The sequence below is a fragment of the Agelaius phoeniceus genome, chromosome 16, assembly GCF_051311805.1.
Source record: "Agelaius phoeniceus isolate bAgePho1 chromosome 16, bAgePho1.hap1, whole genome shotgun sequence".
Classification (NCBI taxonomy): Eukaryota; Metazoa; Chordata; class Aves; order Passeriformes; family Icteridae; genus Agelaius; species Agelaius phoeniceus.
This window is the reverse complement of record NC_135280.1, coordinates 7,070,966-7,089,508: the sequence shown is the minus strand read 5'-3', so window position 1 is coordinate 7,089,508 and position 18,543 is coordinate 7,070,966. Positions and strand designations below refer to the sequence as shown.

General features: G+C 42.2%; 2 protein-coding genes across 5 annotated transcripts in view; one reads left to right on the top strand and one right to left on the bottom strand.

Annotated features, from left to right (window-relative positions):
- USP42 (ubiquitin specific peptidase 42) overlaps nt 1-5,234 on the bottom strand; it is an 18,318-nt gene extending 13,084 nt beyond the window's left edge. The window contains exons 1-4 of one of the 4 annotated variants that reach the window (XM_077187019.1): nt 5,095-5,180; nt 2,790-2,914; nt 1,319-1,556; nt 362-562 (exon numbers count right to left, since the gene is read on the bottom strand). In XM_077187019.1, coding sequence (XP_077043134.1) covers nt 362-562; nt 1,319-1,547 — 430 coding nt within the window. In that variant the 5' untranslated portion in view covers nt 1,548-1,556; nt 2,790-2,914; nt 5,095-5,180. Of the gene's footprint in view, nt 1-361; nt 563-1,318; nt 1,557-2,789; nt 2,915-4,377; nt 4,680-5,094 lie in introns of those variants that run through there. The other 3 variants (XM_077187020.1, XM_054643561.2, XM_077187021.1) reach the window with 3 other exon arrangements.
- EIF2AK1 (eukaryotic translation initiation factor 2 alpha kinase 1) lies at nt 5,182-18,543 on the top strand. Its single transcript, XM_054643809.2, is given in 17 exon segments — nt 5,182-5,248; nt 5,251-5,658; nt 5,661-5,744; nt 6,185-6,343; nt 7,558-7,694; nt 8,333-8,364; nt 8,824-8,923; nt 9,605-9,685; nt 10,056-10,156; nt 11,763-11,813; nt 12,099-12,486; nt 13,567-13,678; nt 15,132-15,238; nt 16,946-17,066; nt 17,181-17,260; nt 17,637-17,870; nt 18,343-18,543. Coding segments are annotated over 17 exon segments (2,370 nt in total). The 5' UTR covers nt 5,182-5,196; the 3' UTR covers nt 18,466-18,543.

The window sequence follows — 18,543 nt, the reverse complement described above, 5'->3', positions numbered from 1 at the left end:
AACGCCAACATCCTAAATTTTATCACCTTTCTGCCAGCAGGAAACCCAAATGCCAAATGTTCATCAAATGCCTCACTTTACAATGCACTTCATTATTCACATGAAAAAAGAAATGATCTTTTCTTTAAGTTTTACCGTGGCACATTAAATTAACAAATTCACTTTATATGCCTCCTATAATTCGGAGCTTCCAGTCAGCAAAATCATGCAACCATTTAGGCTGGAAAAAGCCTTGAAGATCTCATTCAAAAGCTGCTTCTACAGGCAAAACAGGACAACCAAGAATTTTCTTCATAGAACCCCGTTTTTTCTTTCACCTTTGGAGCTGTCCAACAGATTTAGAGTGTTAGAAAATACTCACATGACTTGGTGTGCTCAAGTGAAAGCATGTAATTGGCAAGAGGAGGCGTGTAGGTCAAACACTGGAGAGTAGAATTAAGGAAACAAGTGTTGCCAAGGTTCTGCAGGCCAACTCCAACACTTTGTGTTTGCTGCCAATCCATACAGATTTTCTCAGGTGGAAAAAGAATTCTTTGTGGCGGAGCAATCCCATCATTAACAACTGCAAGAAATTTGTGTTTTGAAAAGAGTTGTACTGGTTTTTTTTAAAGAGGGTGTTTAAAAAGTAGGATTCTGCAGGAGCAGCCTGAAGAACCAGCCCCACCCCAAAACACAGTAACACACGGTGCAGAGCTTTAACAGTTCCACGTGAATTTGCTAGTCAACACTCTCCTTTGGACAATAGTTTATTCATCTGTTTTAATTCTTCTAATAAAAGACACAAACTCCCACTCTGATTTTAGTACCCGATTTCTTTATCTCTGTATGCTTTAAACTCTTAATTAAATTATTGGTTTTTTCCTTATCGTAACTTAAACCACAAACTTACGCTTGTGGTTATGCAGTAAGAAAAATCAGACAGACAAGTAAACAGCACAAAAAGTAACCCCATAGATATCAGATCTCTTCCTGGGCAGGGTTTTTATTCAAAGACTTGTGAATAATGGAAGCCATGAATAGACATGGTAAAATGTACTTTCCTCTCCAGAACAGAAGAGACCTGGGTACATCCATGCATTATGAAAAGCTCCCCTTATTTGATTTTACATAAATAATAAATACCTTACAAATCAATTGTAAATAGATAAACCCAAGTTCTGCAACACCTCTCCCTGCAGCTGCCTTAGGGGATGCACAAAAATTAAAGGCTGAACTCTTGATTTGCTCTAGTCCTATTTTATAGCAATGCAGCAACTCAACTCTGCTTCTACTTTGGTTTTGTTTTCAACAAAAAGGAGGGAGGACAGAAGACACTTACCTAGATCTCTTTGGGCAAAAGGCTTTGATTTTTGAGATGATCTACAATAAATATGCCCCCCAGGACCTTTGTCCACAGAGACTTTGTTTGGATCTTCTGTAGGAGGTACCCGGCCCAAACTTGCAGTGCGAGACGTCATTTTTTTAGTACGGGGTTTCATAGATTTGTCAGAGCGTCTTGAGGAAGATTTTTTAGACTTTGAAGATTTTGGCTTGTTAACTATGGTCATTGTTCATATCTGTAACAAGGCAAAAGTTCTGTTTGGTATAAGAACGTCCAAAGTATTCCAGAAAGGAAAGAGTAAGAGAAATCCTGCCCCTTAGTCTCAAAGAGCCTGAAGAACTCAACAGCTAAGAATGATTACAAACAAGGGAACAAAACCCCAAAACACACCAAAAAACTCCACCCAACCCACAACTGAGTGCACAAAGTAGATTTTTTCCATCCAAACTGCATCAATATTTTTTTTAACTTCTGCTGAGTTACTGACTGATAGCATTTCTTACACTTTCATGGGATTTTAAACCACTACAGTTACCAAGATCTTTTTCTTAAAAGAAGTTGTGAGCAGTGGCACAATCAAGTGCTGGCCTGTTGAGATCCAGGAGGAACTGTCTGACCAAAATCTTCCTGCTCCTGGGAACCACACAGCCCTGATGACACAGAGCATGGGAAACAGCTCTGAGAAATCTTGGGAAGGAAGAGCTAGAAAACACTTGCAAATTTATTTCCACCTGGGTTTCTTCTGCCCTTCCAAGAAGTATTTGTTTGGATACGATTTTGGCAGCACTCCTTGTGGTATTTTGCACCCATCATTTACAATGCTTACTTATAAACCAAGAAGTTGAATTCAAAAGCATCTTTTTCAGTTCTACTTATGTAAAGTTGTTTTGCCAGGGAAAAACAAAAGAGGAATGTAAACTATAAAAAGAAAATGATGACCGCAACAGAAAGCAAAACAAATCCTAATCCTCAGCCTTCAAGAATAAAGGCAATTACTGATACTAAGTCATTTATAAAATGCTGATTACATTTCAAGATGATACCTCTTTAAATACATGTAATGTTGTGTGCACAGTAAGCTGCTGAATAATTACATGATCAATTATCAACTCCTATATATAAATTTTTACTACTATTGTACTCTACCATGTAGGGCCTGTTCAAGTTTAGGGAAACTATAAACTTAACTGAGGGTTTAAAGTATAACCTGCTTTGTAACACTAAAATAACTGAGAGAACAAAGCATGAAGCAGTTTCAGATTCATGGCACAACTTGATTGCTAATGATGAAACTTCCAGCAGATTAAACAAAGCACAGTAAATCACAGAACTTCCAGTCCCACAAAAGACAAATCATGTGTGGAACCTTTAATTAGATTTTTTTCCCCTCTAAATTTTCAATTTAAAATCTTCCCTGTACACACTTTCCATTTTAGACATGATAACACACAAAAAATGGAAAATTCACCTATGTTACTGAAAAATGAGGACATCCTTGTCCATTTCAAAGACTAAGATGACAATTCTTGGGCTTAGTGATTTTCAGGAAGGATCCAGACTCCAAATTGCAGATACTGGTGACATCTACTTTTCCTGATGGAAAGGGAAGGGGTTTCAACAACGTAATGAACTTATTTGCAGGACAAAAACCAGAATCAAGACTGCAGTGAAAAGCAAACAGAAGAATATTATCACAAAAAAGCTTTGACCTTATACTGACCAATGAGGGAAGCCTCACGAATTTTTAAATTTATTTTTGACATCTGAGTAGCACTGATTGGTGCTGCTAATTTAGTTTTGAAAACTGATTACCAGATATCAAACACTAGACACCTGCAAATATCAACGGATGTCAAAAATAACTCAGATCCACCACTTTTTCAAAATCTGTCAATATAATTAATTTGGATATAACATCTTTTGATGAAGTAGCACAAACATTACACAGATATTTTCCCACTGCTCCTGTACCACTGCTGAACATAAATTCACATTGCCATGTGTACTGAGCTCTTTTCCCCTCTGCTATTCCCATAACAGACTTCTCACAGTGTGATACTGACGAGCAAAACAGCACAAACAGTTGCTTTCCTCCCATTTGGAGTGATGCATCAGCGTTGTTTAATTCTTTTTTCGCAGTCTCATCACAACACGCATCAGTTAATACTCGGATCTAAATATTTATGTTTGGTCTCCGCTTTGCATACAATAAATCACAGCTCAGGAGGGTTTTATACAAGATCCCGGTCACAGAACCGCGTTCAGCCAGGGAGTATGTGTCTTTATCTCAGTACAAACCAAACACTTCCAGCAGCGAGTGTCAGAAAACAAGAGCGGCACACGGCAACACCGAGGCACAAACAAGGAGCAGGAGGAAACTACTCCAGCAGAAGCCCAGGCAGAGTCACCCCGCTACATCACCGACCGCACCGCACACGCCGCCGGCAGCAAAAACAACCCCGGGCAGCGCAGAACACAAACACACGCCCCGCGCTGGTTTTACTTTCGTTACAAAATTAAAGGCAGCAGAGGCGAAAGTGATTAATGCTTTTACCCTGGCAGAGCAGGCGGCGGGGAGCGCTCGGCGCGGGGCAGCTCCAAGCTCCGTGTCCCGGGGCCGTTGCTTGTGGCGGGACCGAGCCCGGCGCCGCGAGCGCCCGCGAGCGCCTCGCTCCGGGCGGCCCCGAGCCCCGGAGCCCGCTCACAACCGAACCGCCCGCCCCGCCAGCGCCAAGCCCGCAGCACCGACCCGCTTTCCCTCGCTCTGCCCTTCTGAGGGGTCCCGCTTCCCCAAAACGTGCTGACACCGGCAGTAAAAGGCCGCTGGCAGGGGCAGGGACGGGCACCGCACGCAACATGTCCGCACTCAGCGCGGCAAGAGCCCAAACACACACAAAACAAAACCAGCCCGACACGCAGGCGAAGGGGGCCGGGAACCGGCCCTGAAGGAGCTCCCGCCTCGCCCTTCTTCCTCTACCCGTCACACCGCCCGGCCCCCCAGCCCCGCGGCTCCCCGCCCATGCCATGCCGCCTCCGCCGCCCGGCCCCGTGCTGACCTGTCCGGGCCCGCGTCCCATCCCGGCCCGGGGGCAGGACCGCGGCGGCGGCGCCCAACGGCGGCTCCGTGCCCATGGCAACGCGGGTGGGGGGGCGGCGAAGCGAGCGCGGAGCCCCCCGGGCACGGGGCGGAGGGGCCGCGGCAGCCACCACCGCCGCGCCGAGCGGGAACAACGCGGGGCCAGGCGGGGCGCAGCGCCGCTCCCGCCGCGGGACGCGGGGCCGGGGCGTCCCGGCCGCCCTCCCGCCTGCGCCGGGACGCGGGGGACCCACGCCGAGTCCCCCACGCCGACAGCGGCAGGAGTAGAAGGAAGGAGATGCGGGCGCCGGCGGGACCCCGGCGCGTAACGGAGAGGGCGGGCGGGCGAGGGAGCACCGCCGCGCCGGGAGGGGGCCGGTCCCGCCGGCCCAGGGGGTGGCGGCGGCGGCGGGGCTGGGTCCCTCCGCCGCGTGCTGGGGACGGCGCCCCGCCCCGCCCGGGGGTCCCACCCCCTCCGGCTGCCCGCCAGCCAGGAGGGCAGCGGCCGAGCGCCCGGCCCGCGCCCCGGCGCGGTGGGCTGGGCTGAGCCGGCTGCTCCCGCCGGTCGCTTTCCCTTCCCTTTCCCGGGCCGGCCCCTCCCCCCGGCCCATTGATTTCCAGGCGGGAGGCGCACGCGGTGCCGCCGGGCTGTGCCGGGGCCGCCGCCGGGCCCGGCGCTGCCCCCCAGCCCCATTACCTGGCTCGGCCCCGCTTGACTCGGCGCTGCCGGGTCCCCCTCGCCGCAGCCCCCGCCTCAGCCCGGCCCGCTCCGCCTACTGTTACAGTCCGTCGGGGAACAATGACGTCCCTCCGCCGGCCTCTTGCATCCGGGGCCCGGCGCCGGCCGGGCAGGCGGGCGGGGGGAGGAGAGGAGGCGGCGGCGGCGGCGGGGGGAGCAGCGAGCGCCTCCGGGTCACACGGGGACCGGCACCGCCCCTGTGCCGCGGCCGGGAGCCGCTAGAGGGGGCTCGGCGACCCCCGGTCCGGGCGCGGGGCTCACGCGGGCTGCGGGCGGTGTCGGTCCCCGTGCGGAGGGGAGGGGACGCTCCGCTCCCCGCCGCAGACCTTCGGTACGAGCTCCTGGCCGCCCGTCCCCGCCTCTTGGGCCGAAGGTTCCCCTCTCGGGTTTATCCCTCCAGTCCATGTTTTATCTCTCCGCGCCCAAAGAGCGGCCATAAACGCTGGCCCGGCCCCCGGAGCCGCCCACGGCGGGCCGGGCGGGCCCCGCCGGCTGCAGCGGATGGGATCCCGGTGCCCGGCATGTGAGGGGCGGGAGGGCTGCGGCCATGCGGGCGCCGGTGCCCGCCATCGAGTTCCCTGAGGAGAGCCCGGAGCCGCGCTTTGACGGTAAGCGGGGCCGGCGGCAGCCCTGTGGGCGAGCGGGGAAATGGCGCCTTTCCCCCGGCTGGCAGGGAGGGAAGGAGGGTAGAACCGTCGTCTTCCTCTTCCCGTCCTTCCCCGCCGCTCTGAGGCAGCGGCGGCCGCAGGGGTGATGCAAGAGCGGGCAGGCCCTCAGCAGCGCCCTGCCCTGAGGCGGCCGTGCGAACTCCCCCTGCCTCGGGCTGGGGCGCCTCGGCCTCCCCGGGTAGCTGCTTTCTGTGCACACTTAAAAAAATTAATTAAGTTCCTAATTAGCCTCTTAAAACCACTCGCTCAGTTGGCAGCTTGGGTGCTGCCTCTGTGAGCCGGGGCTGTGGTGAAGCTGTGTGGCTGTACATTGTTTTCGTGTTTAGGTAAATGGGTGTGTACTGAGGCCAAAGTTCATTCGTCTGACTGTTCTCTTCCAGATTCGGATGTGCCGGCGGAGCTGCGAGTTGCAAACAGTTCGCAAAAATTTGTGAAGTTCACTTCGACCATCCAGAACCAGCTGCTGCTTGTGTCACTGCTGGAGCATCTCTGCCACATGTACACGCACAACCCCGTTCACTCCAGGGGCTTGTTCCGAAGTTAGTAAGAGGAGTTCATTCGTGTCTCTCCAACTGCCTCACTGCAATGTGTACCAGAGCCTTCTGTGTAGAGTTATGGTGTAATACCACTGCAAAGCTGTAGGTTTCATCCCGCTGGGACAAGAACGATTCTGTGAAGAGGGTGAATAACTTAAATCAACTAAATTGGCAATGACACCTTGTCTTATTTTTGAAAACAGTAACAGCATATTGCTGTAGATGTAAGGATCAGACAGTTCTGTTTCAGCTAGATCGTGTGAGTTGCATCATGAGAAGGGTATCAGGGTAAATTATATTACTGTTACATGTAATCTTAAAATGCTGGTATTATAGGAATTTAATAAAATATTTATCAGGAAATAGTGGCAGTAGAGTTTTCACTAAACATTTCAAAATTATATTCTGTGAAAATCTGAGTAAATACCTTTACAAGTTCTTTATCTTGACATAAAATCTCTTGATATCATTCAAGGAATTCACATTTTTAAAAAGATCTTCTTGGTATATGACTTACCATTGGTACTTTGTTCATTTAGGTGTGTACTTAGTGCATTTAAGAAAGCATTCCTAGGGTTTTGTCCTTACTTTACACGACTATAGAAAATAAAATGTGTTTTTCATAGTTAAATTTATGCCATTTATAACATCACAGTTGCACCCATCTCCAGCATTTCTGAGGGATGTTTGCCACAGCTGTTTTACTCCATATGAGAAAGATGAAGTGGTGGAAGGGAGTGACTTCATTCTGTATTATGAGTGTGTGCACACATGTGTGGGTTTGGGTGGAAATTAGAAAATCTTGACATTACCACTTTTGATTATAAATCCATCCTCATAATTGTGAACCTGCTTTGATTTTTTCTTTTCACTGATCAAAATCAGTCCAAAAGTAAAACGTAAGTGAATGGGTGAAAGTGAAAATGAAAGTGTTTGTTTAACTCATCTGCTGAGGTGAGGAGGCAGAGGAGATGCAGTTGTGACCATGGAAGGCATGGCAAATAATTGTATTTTGTGAAGGGATTCCCACTGAGCAGCTCTAGTTTGAATTAGTTTTAATTGCTAAGGGTACAGAACAGCACTAGAGCAGGAGGGATTATTCAGTTTTTCAGTCACCTTATCTTTCAAATAAGATCTCATGTTTAAAAACTTTATGTGGTCTTATTGGATTGGGTTTATTTAATATTTTTCTGACCTTTCTCTGTTCCTTTGTGCAGTTCTTCGTCAGACTTTCACCAGAACAGGGTTACTCTCCCCTTTTGTCTTTTGTGATGAATTTAGTACTATAAGACTGCAGCACAACAGAGCTGTTACTGAGCTGATGAAAGCAGCTAATCAACGAGTGCTTAAAGGGGTAAGCTTTGTTACATGTCTTTGGCACCCTCTGCAGGAAGGAGCTTTTGTTTAGGGGTTCTTTTAATGTTGGATTGGGTCTTTTTAATAATTATACAAAATAATTCCTTAGCTCTTTGGGATGGCATGCTCTGGTTCTGTAGGTGCAAACCAGTTTTTGAAGCCATCAATATTTTGTACCTTATTAAATAGTAATAATAAAGTAAGTTAAAATGTTAATAAACAAAGGCAAGGTGTTGCTGACACTCTCATGTTTATATTAGTGGAGGGTGTAGTTTGTGTGCTTGTACTTCAGGCTGAATCAGACCTGTCTGCTTATCTCACTGCTTGAACTAAGCTAGTTAATTTTGTTTTAAGCACATCTTAGAGTCCTCATTTTGTCCTGTTTGCCAGCAGAACTCTAAAAGGGCAGTAATCTCTCCAGCAGAGAGATGTTAACAGATTACCAGTGGGATAATAATACTTTAATTTGGTGAAGCTCTCTGCAGCATGTGAATGCCTGGCAGAACCTCATTTTCTTCCAAGGAGGTTGGAGTTTCTGTTTTGATGAAGCTGTCCATGCCACTGGCACAGCAGACCTGTTATTCTTTTTATATATATATATGGCATGTTTTTATGTTGGATTTTGTTGTTTCATAGGAACTTGATAACGGAGAGTCTCTTGCAATTGGGTATGTATTCAAAGCATGTAGAAATACTAAATTAGCTCCTTCCCTAAAGTTCTGTGCTCCACTCTATATTTAATTAATACTGCATTTCATATTTTGGCTGTGAAACAGAAAAAATGGCAAAGGTTTCTCCAAATTCTCAAAATGATGTGGTGATAATTTGTTCTTCAGTACAACTCTTGCAGTCAGTGCCCCTGTTTAGGAAAACAATTTGTTAGGCACCAATGTAAAAGAAATAACCTGAACACAGATTTGTAAATGAAACAGAATATGCATGGTCTTCTGTCTGCTGGTTTTCAGTATTTACTGAAACATACTGAAACTCAGGCTGGTTCAGTATGGTAATATCAAAGTACTTTCTTCTTCTTTTCATAACATGAATAATATTTTTAGCATGTGTACAGCTGTATCTTACTTGTAAGTTGTAATTTAGTTTAATGCAGCCTAACTTTTCTCAATTAGGGAAAAAGAAGTTCTCTTTGAAGCACAGACTTCACGATACTTGAATGAATTTGAGGAGGTTGCAAGGCTAGGAAGTGGAGGATATGGCAAAGTATACAAGGTATTCTTTACCTCCCACATAAAGCTACTCTGTTTATATCTAGTTTTTTGCTGGAATTTGGAGTTACTCTTTTAGCTGTACTGCCAAATGTTTTTTGAATAAAAGCAGTGAAATCTGTACCTTAGAAGAAAGTTGGTGTTTCATTTCAAAAGCTGCTCAGTTGCAGTTAGTTTTGTTTGCCAGAAGCAGGATATATCAGATGTTTTACTTTGTGTATTTTGACCCTTTTAGAGTGAATGAAAGCTCCTTATTTGACATGTGAGTTATTATTATACATTGACTCTACACAGCATCAGAAGTGATTGGCCTGCACTCCCCAATGCTTCAGTTGTGGCTGCTTTTAAAAAATGAGCCTCAGTACGAGCATAAACTGTCCAAGCCAATGTTGAATTGTGTTAAGTACTTGTAGTGTATGGCCAGCCCAAGGTTCCCCATGAGGTGTGTGCCATGTGGAAATGACAAATGTGGTCTCACTTATTTATTGAGGACCTGTTTAACCATTATCAGGACCTATCAGTATCCCTGTATGACAGCAGGGGCCTAATCCCAGTTTCATTCCCTGATACAGGTGATATTCCATAGGAATGGGGTGCAGAAATAAAATTTTAGAAAATAGTGGATTCAAAAGGATTTCATTAAGCAAATTAACATCTAATTTTCTCCTATTGCAATTGTTTTCAGGTCAGAAACAAGTTAGATGGTCAGTTCTATGCTATTAAAAAAATTAAAATTAAGAAGGCTACAAGAAGAGATTGCATGAAGGTATTCATCTTCCTGTGTTTTGTCCCTGTTTTAACTCCTCTGTAGCTTATTCTGTTCTAGTTTATTAATGCAGCTAATACAAGTTTTTATGCATTCTGAATTTCTAAGGGCTTGAACCTACCAGTACCTAGTAGAAAAAAAGTAAATGAGATGCATTGAAGTCCATTAAAAGAACTATTTAATTACTTGAATTTGGTAATCTCTGCAATGATGCAAATCCATTTGTATTAAAGCTTTCATTTTTTTTTCTGTTACTGTAACAATTTTATCTGTTCTTTCTCTCTAAGAAACTCTCTTTTTGTTACCTTTTATGTTTACTAAGCACACAGAATAAAGGAGTGTCACACTGTGGGTTTTTTGGTCTTTTTAGGTGCTCCGAGAAGTCAAAGTGCTGGCTGGGCTGCAGCATCCCAATATTGTCGGCTATCACACTGCTTGGATGGAACAAGTTCAAACAGTGCATCCAAAAGGAAAGTACAGCTCATTGTGTAATTCTTGCTTGCATCCTACAACCTCTGTTACTGCTGTTTTCAGGAGAGTATTACTTCTCTGATAAAATGACTATTTTTCCCCTCCTTAAAAGAAAGGGAAATTACTGGTGATCACCAGGTCCTTCTGTGCATTCAATCCCTCCTTACCAAATAATTTATCTGTTACTTAGTGATTAATTTGGAACTGTGGAAATATCAACTTTACTTGTGGTAATATATGAGGATGAATTTAAAATTGTGTGAAGATCAGTGAAATGCAGTGAAAACCTTTTAATGTAAGAAGTGGTGAGTTGATGAAGAGAAGAATGAATGCTGAGGAATGAGCTGCCTCAGATGTTGGGGGGAAAGTGATGAATAGGACAAAAACCCCACACATTTCCAACTATGTTTTGAAGTCTCAGAGATGTAACAGCACAGAAGAAGCATCCCAGTATGCTTCTTTTTGGATCTGGAAAAGATTAAAAAAAACTAAAAGAACCTGGAAATACATACTTTTAATGATAACCCCCCCACCAAAACCTCTTTATTTTGCTTTCCAAGTTAGACTTTTTAAATTTGATGAATTGTGTTTCGTAGTCCTGCACTGACAAAGCAATTGGATTTTTTTTGTGTATCAGTTACTGTCTGTAACTGCTGAGAATTTATCTACTTTTGTGTTATTTTACACCTTCTTCTTGGTTTTTCTCTTCAGGTTCTTTGTTCTCAGCTCTTTGCACACTCTGTCCTTTGTTCCCTTTGTAACCCTAATCCATTGGTCCCTTTCTAGTCCTTTCCTGGAATGCCTTTAGCAATTAAATCCTTTGATCCTCTCCTAGTGGGAGGTTTGGTTATGCTCTGTATAACTTTATTGCTTTCCAAGTCACTGACTTGTTGCCCAACCAGCCATAAGCACAAAAGAAAATGCATAAGTGCATAGGAAATTGACAGTAGAGTAAAACAGGCAAAACTTTTTAACCAATGGTCCAGAGAATCAAGGGAAGCAATTGTTTAATGCTGGGGGTCCTTCATAAGTATTTAATGGTGGTAATGGAAGTGCATCATGAAATCTCTAGGCAGCTTCTGTGGTACTTAATGGTTTCCCTTGCCTCACAAGATTGTTTTATGTTTGCTTCTGTGTGCTGAAACAGCTTTTTCATATAAAAATGCAATTTTAATGACAATCATTTCCAAGATATCAAGTGTCTTAAAAACAGCAGCAGTGTGATGGGAGGGGTGATGCCTTGTGGAGCTGCTTCTTTAACTGTGTGTTATTCTCTACATTGTAAACCCCTGCTTTGAACAGGCTGACTTCTGAAAGATGAAGTCTAAGTAGATATTTATGAAAGCCCAGTACAACCCTTTTATTGACTTTGTACAATGTATATTTTCTTTTCATTTAAAGATAAATGAATTGGATGTTAGGGTAGCTTCTTAGTAGACTTAACAAGCCCCTTTTGCAGCAGCAGAAATAGAGATAATCTAGAGCTATCCACAGGTAACAAAGTTAAATTAAGTGAGGTGCTCTAGCTTAAATGGTAATTTTTAGTAAATATGTGGATGCATTCTTTGTTTTATGAAATACCATATTTATCTTTGCATCCAACAGGTAAAACAGTAATGGAGTTGCAGCCACTAGTTTTGGAGCAAAAGAATAGCAAGTGAGTATTACTAATCTCAGTGGTAACACATTCAACTTTAGCTTCAGCTGTGTATGTGAGACATTGCTGGCTGGGACAGCTGTCCAAAATACCTGCTGGTAGAAAGTATTAAATCAGCTGGAGCCTGCACTGACAGTTATGTAACCCTGGAGTTTTATGGGGGGAAGCAGCTGAACTCTTACTTGGGAATGCTGTTTGCAATTGGGGAAAAAAATCAGTATGGTGAATCACAGATGGCATGAAACTGTGCACTAATTTGGATTTCTCTGCCTTTGTTGTTTTCAGTGATCACTGTCACATCCAGAGTGTGGAAAGTGGTAGTTCAATTATCTTTGCTGACCTTACCTCAGAAGAAAAGAAGTCCTGTGACAGTACCAGTCCTAAAAATGTGAATAGAGAATCAGTGCAGAATGTGGATGTGAGGAATGACTTTACAAACAGCAATAGCAAAGAAGGTGAGAAACCAAATAAAGGTGAATTATCCACAGAACTACAAGAAGGCTTTGTAAATAATGATAACAGTTTATCAACTGATATGGACAATCATTCAACATGGGGACCTCATTCCAGTCTGGATCAAGGTGCTAGCACTGAAAGTGAGTCCTGCTCTGAAAGCAAGTCCTGCTCTGAAGGATGCTCCAAAAATGAGGTAGCACTCTGTGGAGAGTTTGAGGTAAATACAGTTCTCTTTAAGTATCCTTATCTGCTGTCTAATTTGGTGATGTTTTTAAAGTAGTTCAGTAGACAGTGAAAATGAATGATTTATAACAATAAATTTAGAAGAATGGAATGACTGCAAGTAGAGCCAAGAGTTCAGACAAATTTTATTACGTGGGTAACATCATTGCAAGGAAGCTGACCAGAGCAGCTGGCAAAGCTCAGCATCTGTGAGGAACTTTCCATGTGTTGGGCCTCTTGAGTCCTTTCAAAGTACCTGCATGAATAAAAAGTAGTACTGCTGCATTAAACAGCCTCATCACAATTGAAAATATTTAGCTTTCACTGAGGAAAGGTAAAGCAGCTGTTAATGGTGAAAGTGTTTTGGTGTGTCATGTGGTGCCCCTGCAGTGTAGGAGTACATGGGAAGGAGATAAAAGCAGATTTGAGCAGTGAATCACTTGTGCCTCTAAAACCTTATTGTCATTTATACCATACCACTGCTATGTTTTGTATAGCAAGCCAGCTCTGGAATGCTTCAGGCTTTTGCTATCACTTGGAGTTCCCTGTTGGAAGAAACCCAGTTTTAAAGGTGTCTGCTTGAGTTGTCCAGGTTATCAGATGAACTGGTCCTTTACCAGAAACTGAGCTACATATTTATGGTAAAAAATCAAACAGTTGGACTCAAAGGCCTTTTCCAACCTAAACAATTCTGTCATTCCATAAAATTCTGTACGAAGAAGTTGATTTTTTTTTCTGCTATTTTATATTGATTAAGCTGGCATAAACCTCTGTTTCGTATTTCTAGAAGGTTTCAAACTCTAATTTGAATTTCAAAGATGCATCTGGCAGTTTTGTTAGCATTTATCATATAACAATTGTTAAAATTTGAGAAAAAAGGAAAAAACTCCCCAAAACTAGATAGCATTGTTGCATCTGCTTCTTGAGTGCAGTAGATTACTAATACTATACTTGATGTCCTTTTGGTACCTGTTTTTGTTTAATAAATTTTGTGTTTATTCATTTAAAAAAAATAACTAAGGAAATCCTGTTCATGTTACAATGGCAAAATTATGGACCATTATTTTTCTGGTAGGTGGAATATCACTTGATGCTTCATATCCAAATGCAGTTGTGTGAAATATCCCTGTGGGACTGGATTGCTGACCGTAATAAAAGATGTAACAAAAGATCAGAGGACACTTCTAGTAAGATTCATCACTGTCTTATTCATTGTAAAGCAAATAATTTTTTTTTTGGTAATTTGACATGCAGTTATCTAATTTTATTTTACTTCAGCAGCTTATAGTACAGATCTTTATTAAATTCTTTATTCACTTAATCGAATAGCAGCTTGTATTGAATTTGTGCATGATAGATGTTAGTAAAAGAATTGAAATTCCTGAGTTTTAGACAGCTCCTCAAAAAAGAATGACTGAATGCCTGAGGCAGAGTTGTTACCAGGGGAGATCAGTGTCTGGGCAATACTCCTTATTTGGAACCGAGTTTTTTATTGACAGAATCTGCTGCTTCTCAGAAAGCTGGTTAAAGGCTCATTTATCTGCTGCAGAAGATACAATGATATCATTTGATCCAGACAGGTTAATTTGTAATAGGTTAAAGAATGTAACATTGACTTTTTCTGAGTGACCAGGGGGTTTTCTTGCCCTCCTACCAAGCAGTCATCATAACTGTTGACATTTGGAAGAACAAATCCAATGCTCTTAAAGCAGTAGAGACTTGTTCCATTCTCTGGGGTGATTGTATAAAAGCAGCTTGTGCACATCAGGTTGTAAAACAAAATGTGTGATTAATGTTTTCTCTTGGTTTTAATCACTATCAAGGTAAATCTGTTGTTTTCATTCATAGAGACAGGTTTACCAGCAAACTGTCAGCTGACTTCCACTAATCTCTCCTGTCATCATAATATTTTAGCTTTTATGAGCTAAATGATGATGTTCCAGGAAATGACAGAATTATGATGGCATTTGAGCTTGCAAAATGCTGTTTTCACACCTTTTCATGGAAAAGGTGATTATCATAGGTTAGACACGAAGAGATTAGAAATCCAATGTGAGTAAATGGTGAGTGTTCAAAAAGACATGTTAACTATGGTTCATTAGAGCAGGGAGACAATATAGTTTAATAAAATAGTAATGGGGAAAATGGTCAAAACAAGGAGGTGCTAAGTTTATTTAGGACAGCTACAGCCAGAGGAGATTGAGGAATTTCAGAGGGTAGCACAGCAGCAGAAGGGTTAGGAATAAAACAGGAAGAGTGCAAAGCAATACAGACAGCATGTCACTACATAAATTCTTATGATTTTATCTGGAACTCTATTTTTCATGCTAGGTCAGGATTTAAGTGAAAGTAAAAAGTTTGCTAAATTCATAAGCAAATAACTATCTGATGGGGTTTGGAAGAATCTCTTCAGGAAGATATATGTTCATGTTCCCTGAACTTCCCTTTTTGGAATTTTGATGTTAGTGACTTTTGGCTGATTTAGAAATAATATCTTGAGAGAAGCATGGCAAAGTCCATATTTAAAATACACTCATTCTGTTAAAAATTTATTCCACAGCATAATAAACATAATTCAAGCAGATTACCACCATAATCTTACATAACTCAGTAAAACCAGGTGAAATCATTTGTTTTAAGGTCCATACCATGTCGTGGATGTTCGCTGGACAATGAAGATTTTCCAGGAGGTAGTGGAAGGAGTTTGCTATATCCACAGCATGGGAGTGATGCATCGAGACATTAAAGTAAGTTCATCAAGATTTTAATTGAGGTTGAAGAAAAAACAGACAATTTACATAATGGAAGAGTGAAAGTAGCTTCATAGTTGCATTAGAGATGACCTGGGCTCGTAAGAATTCAGTTGTTCCATATGAGAAAATACATAATCTCCATAGCAGTACCATGCTTTCCTTACTATCAGAACAGTACTGTTCCACTGACTTACAGGTGGATTTTCAGCTCTGGAGGTGTTTTCTCCTTTGAAGCCTTTTTCCTTCAGAAACAAGCCTGGTCAGATTGGTTTTATGTGTCTTTCCTTAATCAGGATAGGAACTAATTACCTAAAAAAAGAGTATTTTAGGTGATTACAAAAATTAACAAAACCCGTTGACTACACTTCAGTTTGCTAACTGCATACAGTTAGCTTTTGAAAATATGTTCTATAGAACATATTTAATATGTTTCAACTTATATCAGTAAGTTGCTTGCTTACTGATAGACCTGAATAGCAAGGAAGTGAATGTACATTTTCCTACTTTGCTTCCTACTCAGGTTTTTTGCATCTGATACAGCAGCTGTATGAAGAAATCATGATTATTAAAACTTCACATGTGGAAGCTTGGAACTACTTGAAAGCACACAGTCTTCACTCTGGATTAATTTTCATTTTTCTGTCAACTGTTCCAGGGTGAACAGTTTTTCATTTTGCCTCCCCATTTAGCATCATCCTGGCCTTATTGTCCAAAGTCTGGTAGTTATATCAAGAATTCCAGAATTCCATGCAGTTACTGCAGACCTGGTTTTGAGCCAGTTCTCATGGTTTTCACCATATATTCTTCTAATGGTGATTTTGCAGATACCTAGCAGAGACTGTAATTTCTGGGATAACATTCTAAGAAAGTCTTTCAGTGTGTGAATTTCTGAGAACAGAAGCCCAGTGGGTGGGTGTCCTGGATATGTTTTTACTTCAGTGCATATGAGAAGCCTAGCAACTTGTTCAACAGTGCTGCATCTTTTAAGTTTGATCTGCACTGAATAAAGGAAAAGAATGGAGATTGCCCATCTCTTTAAACTATTCACATCTCCTTTATACACTAATAAAAGACCAAGTATTTCCTTTGTGCCACCTGAACAAGTTGGGGAATTTTTCTAGGTACATAAAGCTGGCATTTCTCCTTCTTAGTGATCCTAAAACCAAAATATATGGATAAAAACTGTTTCAGTTTTCGGAGTCAGAGCTCTCAAGTCTGTCATAATCTGCTTTTTTTTTCCTAGCAGCTTCTCAGAACCAAGTAGCATATTGTAGCTGCTTATCATACAGAAAAGAGTATTTTGGGTTGTATTATGTCTAGCCCAATGATATTTAGTCATCCTTCCTGCTACATCAGTTGGACAAATTTACTGTCCACTCTGCCTGTTCCTGTTCTGCAAATTTCCCAATTTCTGTTGGGGAAAAAAATGTACTTCATGTTTTCACTAAATCTTGGTTTTTTTCTGTTTTGCTTTTCTTCCTTTTTTTTCTTGTTCTAGGTATGTGGTCTTTTAGCCAAAATGGTGTTGCCAGCACATGATTTGGTATCAGCAATGACTATTTTTTCTCTCCCACTACTAAAAATGTTAAATAATCATCTTACACCTGTGAAACACTGGATTTTACAGACTTTGAAACAGCTGAAATTGTGTAATTCTTTACGTAGACATATTTCTTAATTGTACTCTGTCTTCATTTGCAGCCTAGAAATATCTTTCTACATGGATCAGATCATCAGGTAAAAATAGGTGACTTTGGATTAGCCTGCAAGGACCTTCTCTGGGATGATGCAGACCAGGGGTTTCTGACAGAACGGATAAATGGTAAGAGAAGAAAGTGTCAAGGCTTTCAGTGTTTAAGTTTCTATGGCATTAAAATCATTGAACTGTTACTTGCAAGGGTAACAACACTTGCTAAGTCTCAATTGCCTTTCAAAGGACTGACACATACTTCAGGAGTGGGGACCTGCCTCTATGCCTCACCAGAACAACTGCAGGGATCTCACTATGATTTCAAGGTAGAGAACTTTGGTTTGTTTCTTGTTTTCTCTATTAACATGCTAGATAATAGAAATAAATCAAGCCTTTCAATTGGCAAATACATAAACATTCCTCCTACTGTCACTCCTAGTGTTTTTCTTGAAACGCTGATTTCAACTTTCCCTTCTTATTTGCAGTTAAAGCAAAACTTTTTTTTTGCTATGTTGATAACATAGTAAATAATAAAATAATATATAGATTTGAATTTGTGTTTAGAAGTGTCATGATACTCTTCATATAATCATGAAACTTCACTGTTGTGAAACTTTTTCACATAATGATTTTATGAGAAAAAGAAGCCCACTAAGTTAAAACAGCAATTATCCCAGAACTTTCTCTTCACCCCATTAACAGTCAGACATGTACAGCTTGGGTGTTGTCCTGCTAGAACTCTTCCAACCATTTGGAACAGAAATGGAAAGAACAGAAGTCCTTACACATTTAAGGACTGGCCAGATTCCTCCCACTTTCTACAAGAAATGGCCAACTCAGGCCAAGTACGTGCAACTCCTCACCAGTCCAAGGGCTGCCGAACGCCCGACAGCGCCTCAGCTCCGGGACAGTGAACTCTTCCACACCACAGACCAGGTAACTCCTGCCAGCAACCCCAACCCTTCCAGCCTAAAGGAACAGAAAAAGAAAATGCCCTTTGTATCCCTGCCTGCATTACATGTGTTTGGCTTTGAACTTAATCACACGTTCCTCTTAAGACTCTTTTTCTGATTACAGTATTTAGGCCACTGTATTATTTCTGGTGTCTTTGCAGTGAGATAGCTGGTCATTAACTTTAGGCAACTTTCTGAAGACTGTACAGTTGAGAGGCATTTTTATAGGTCAGAAAAGCTTTCAAAGCTTTTCATCACAGCTGCAGATTCTTCTAATAATTTTTCCTTTCCATGCCCCACTGCTTTGTGGATTTAAGTTATAGTCACTCCAATGCAGAATAGCTGAGTGCTGCTGCACTGTGTCTGTAGTGGATTGCAAGAACAATTCAAGTAGGGCAATAAGGCTTTATATCCTTGTTTAGCTATAAATGAAGTAAACTGACTCTCATTTTCAGGTTATTTCTAACCTCCAACAGAAGGTGAGACAGCAAGAAGAAGAAATAGAGAAGCTGAGGGAGACAATAAGACAGCTTTCTGAAGAGCAAGATGAACAAACAAGACAAGGCTCTCCTGTTTAAATACAGGCAGAACTATCCTTGATCGTGTGTTAAGTTATATGTTTCTTTTTTTACATAAAATACTTCAATGCATTTTCA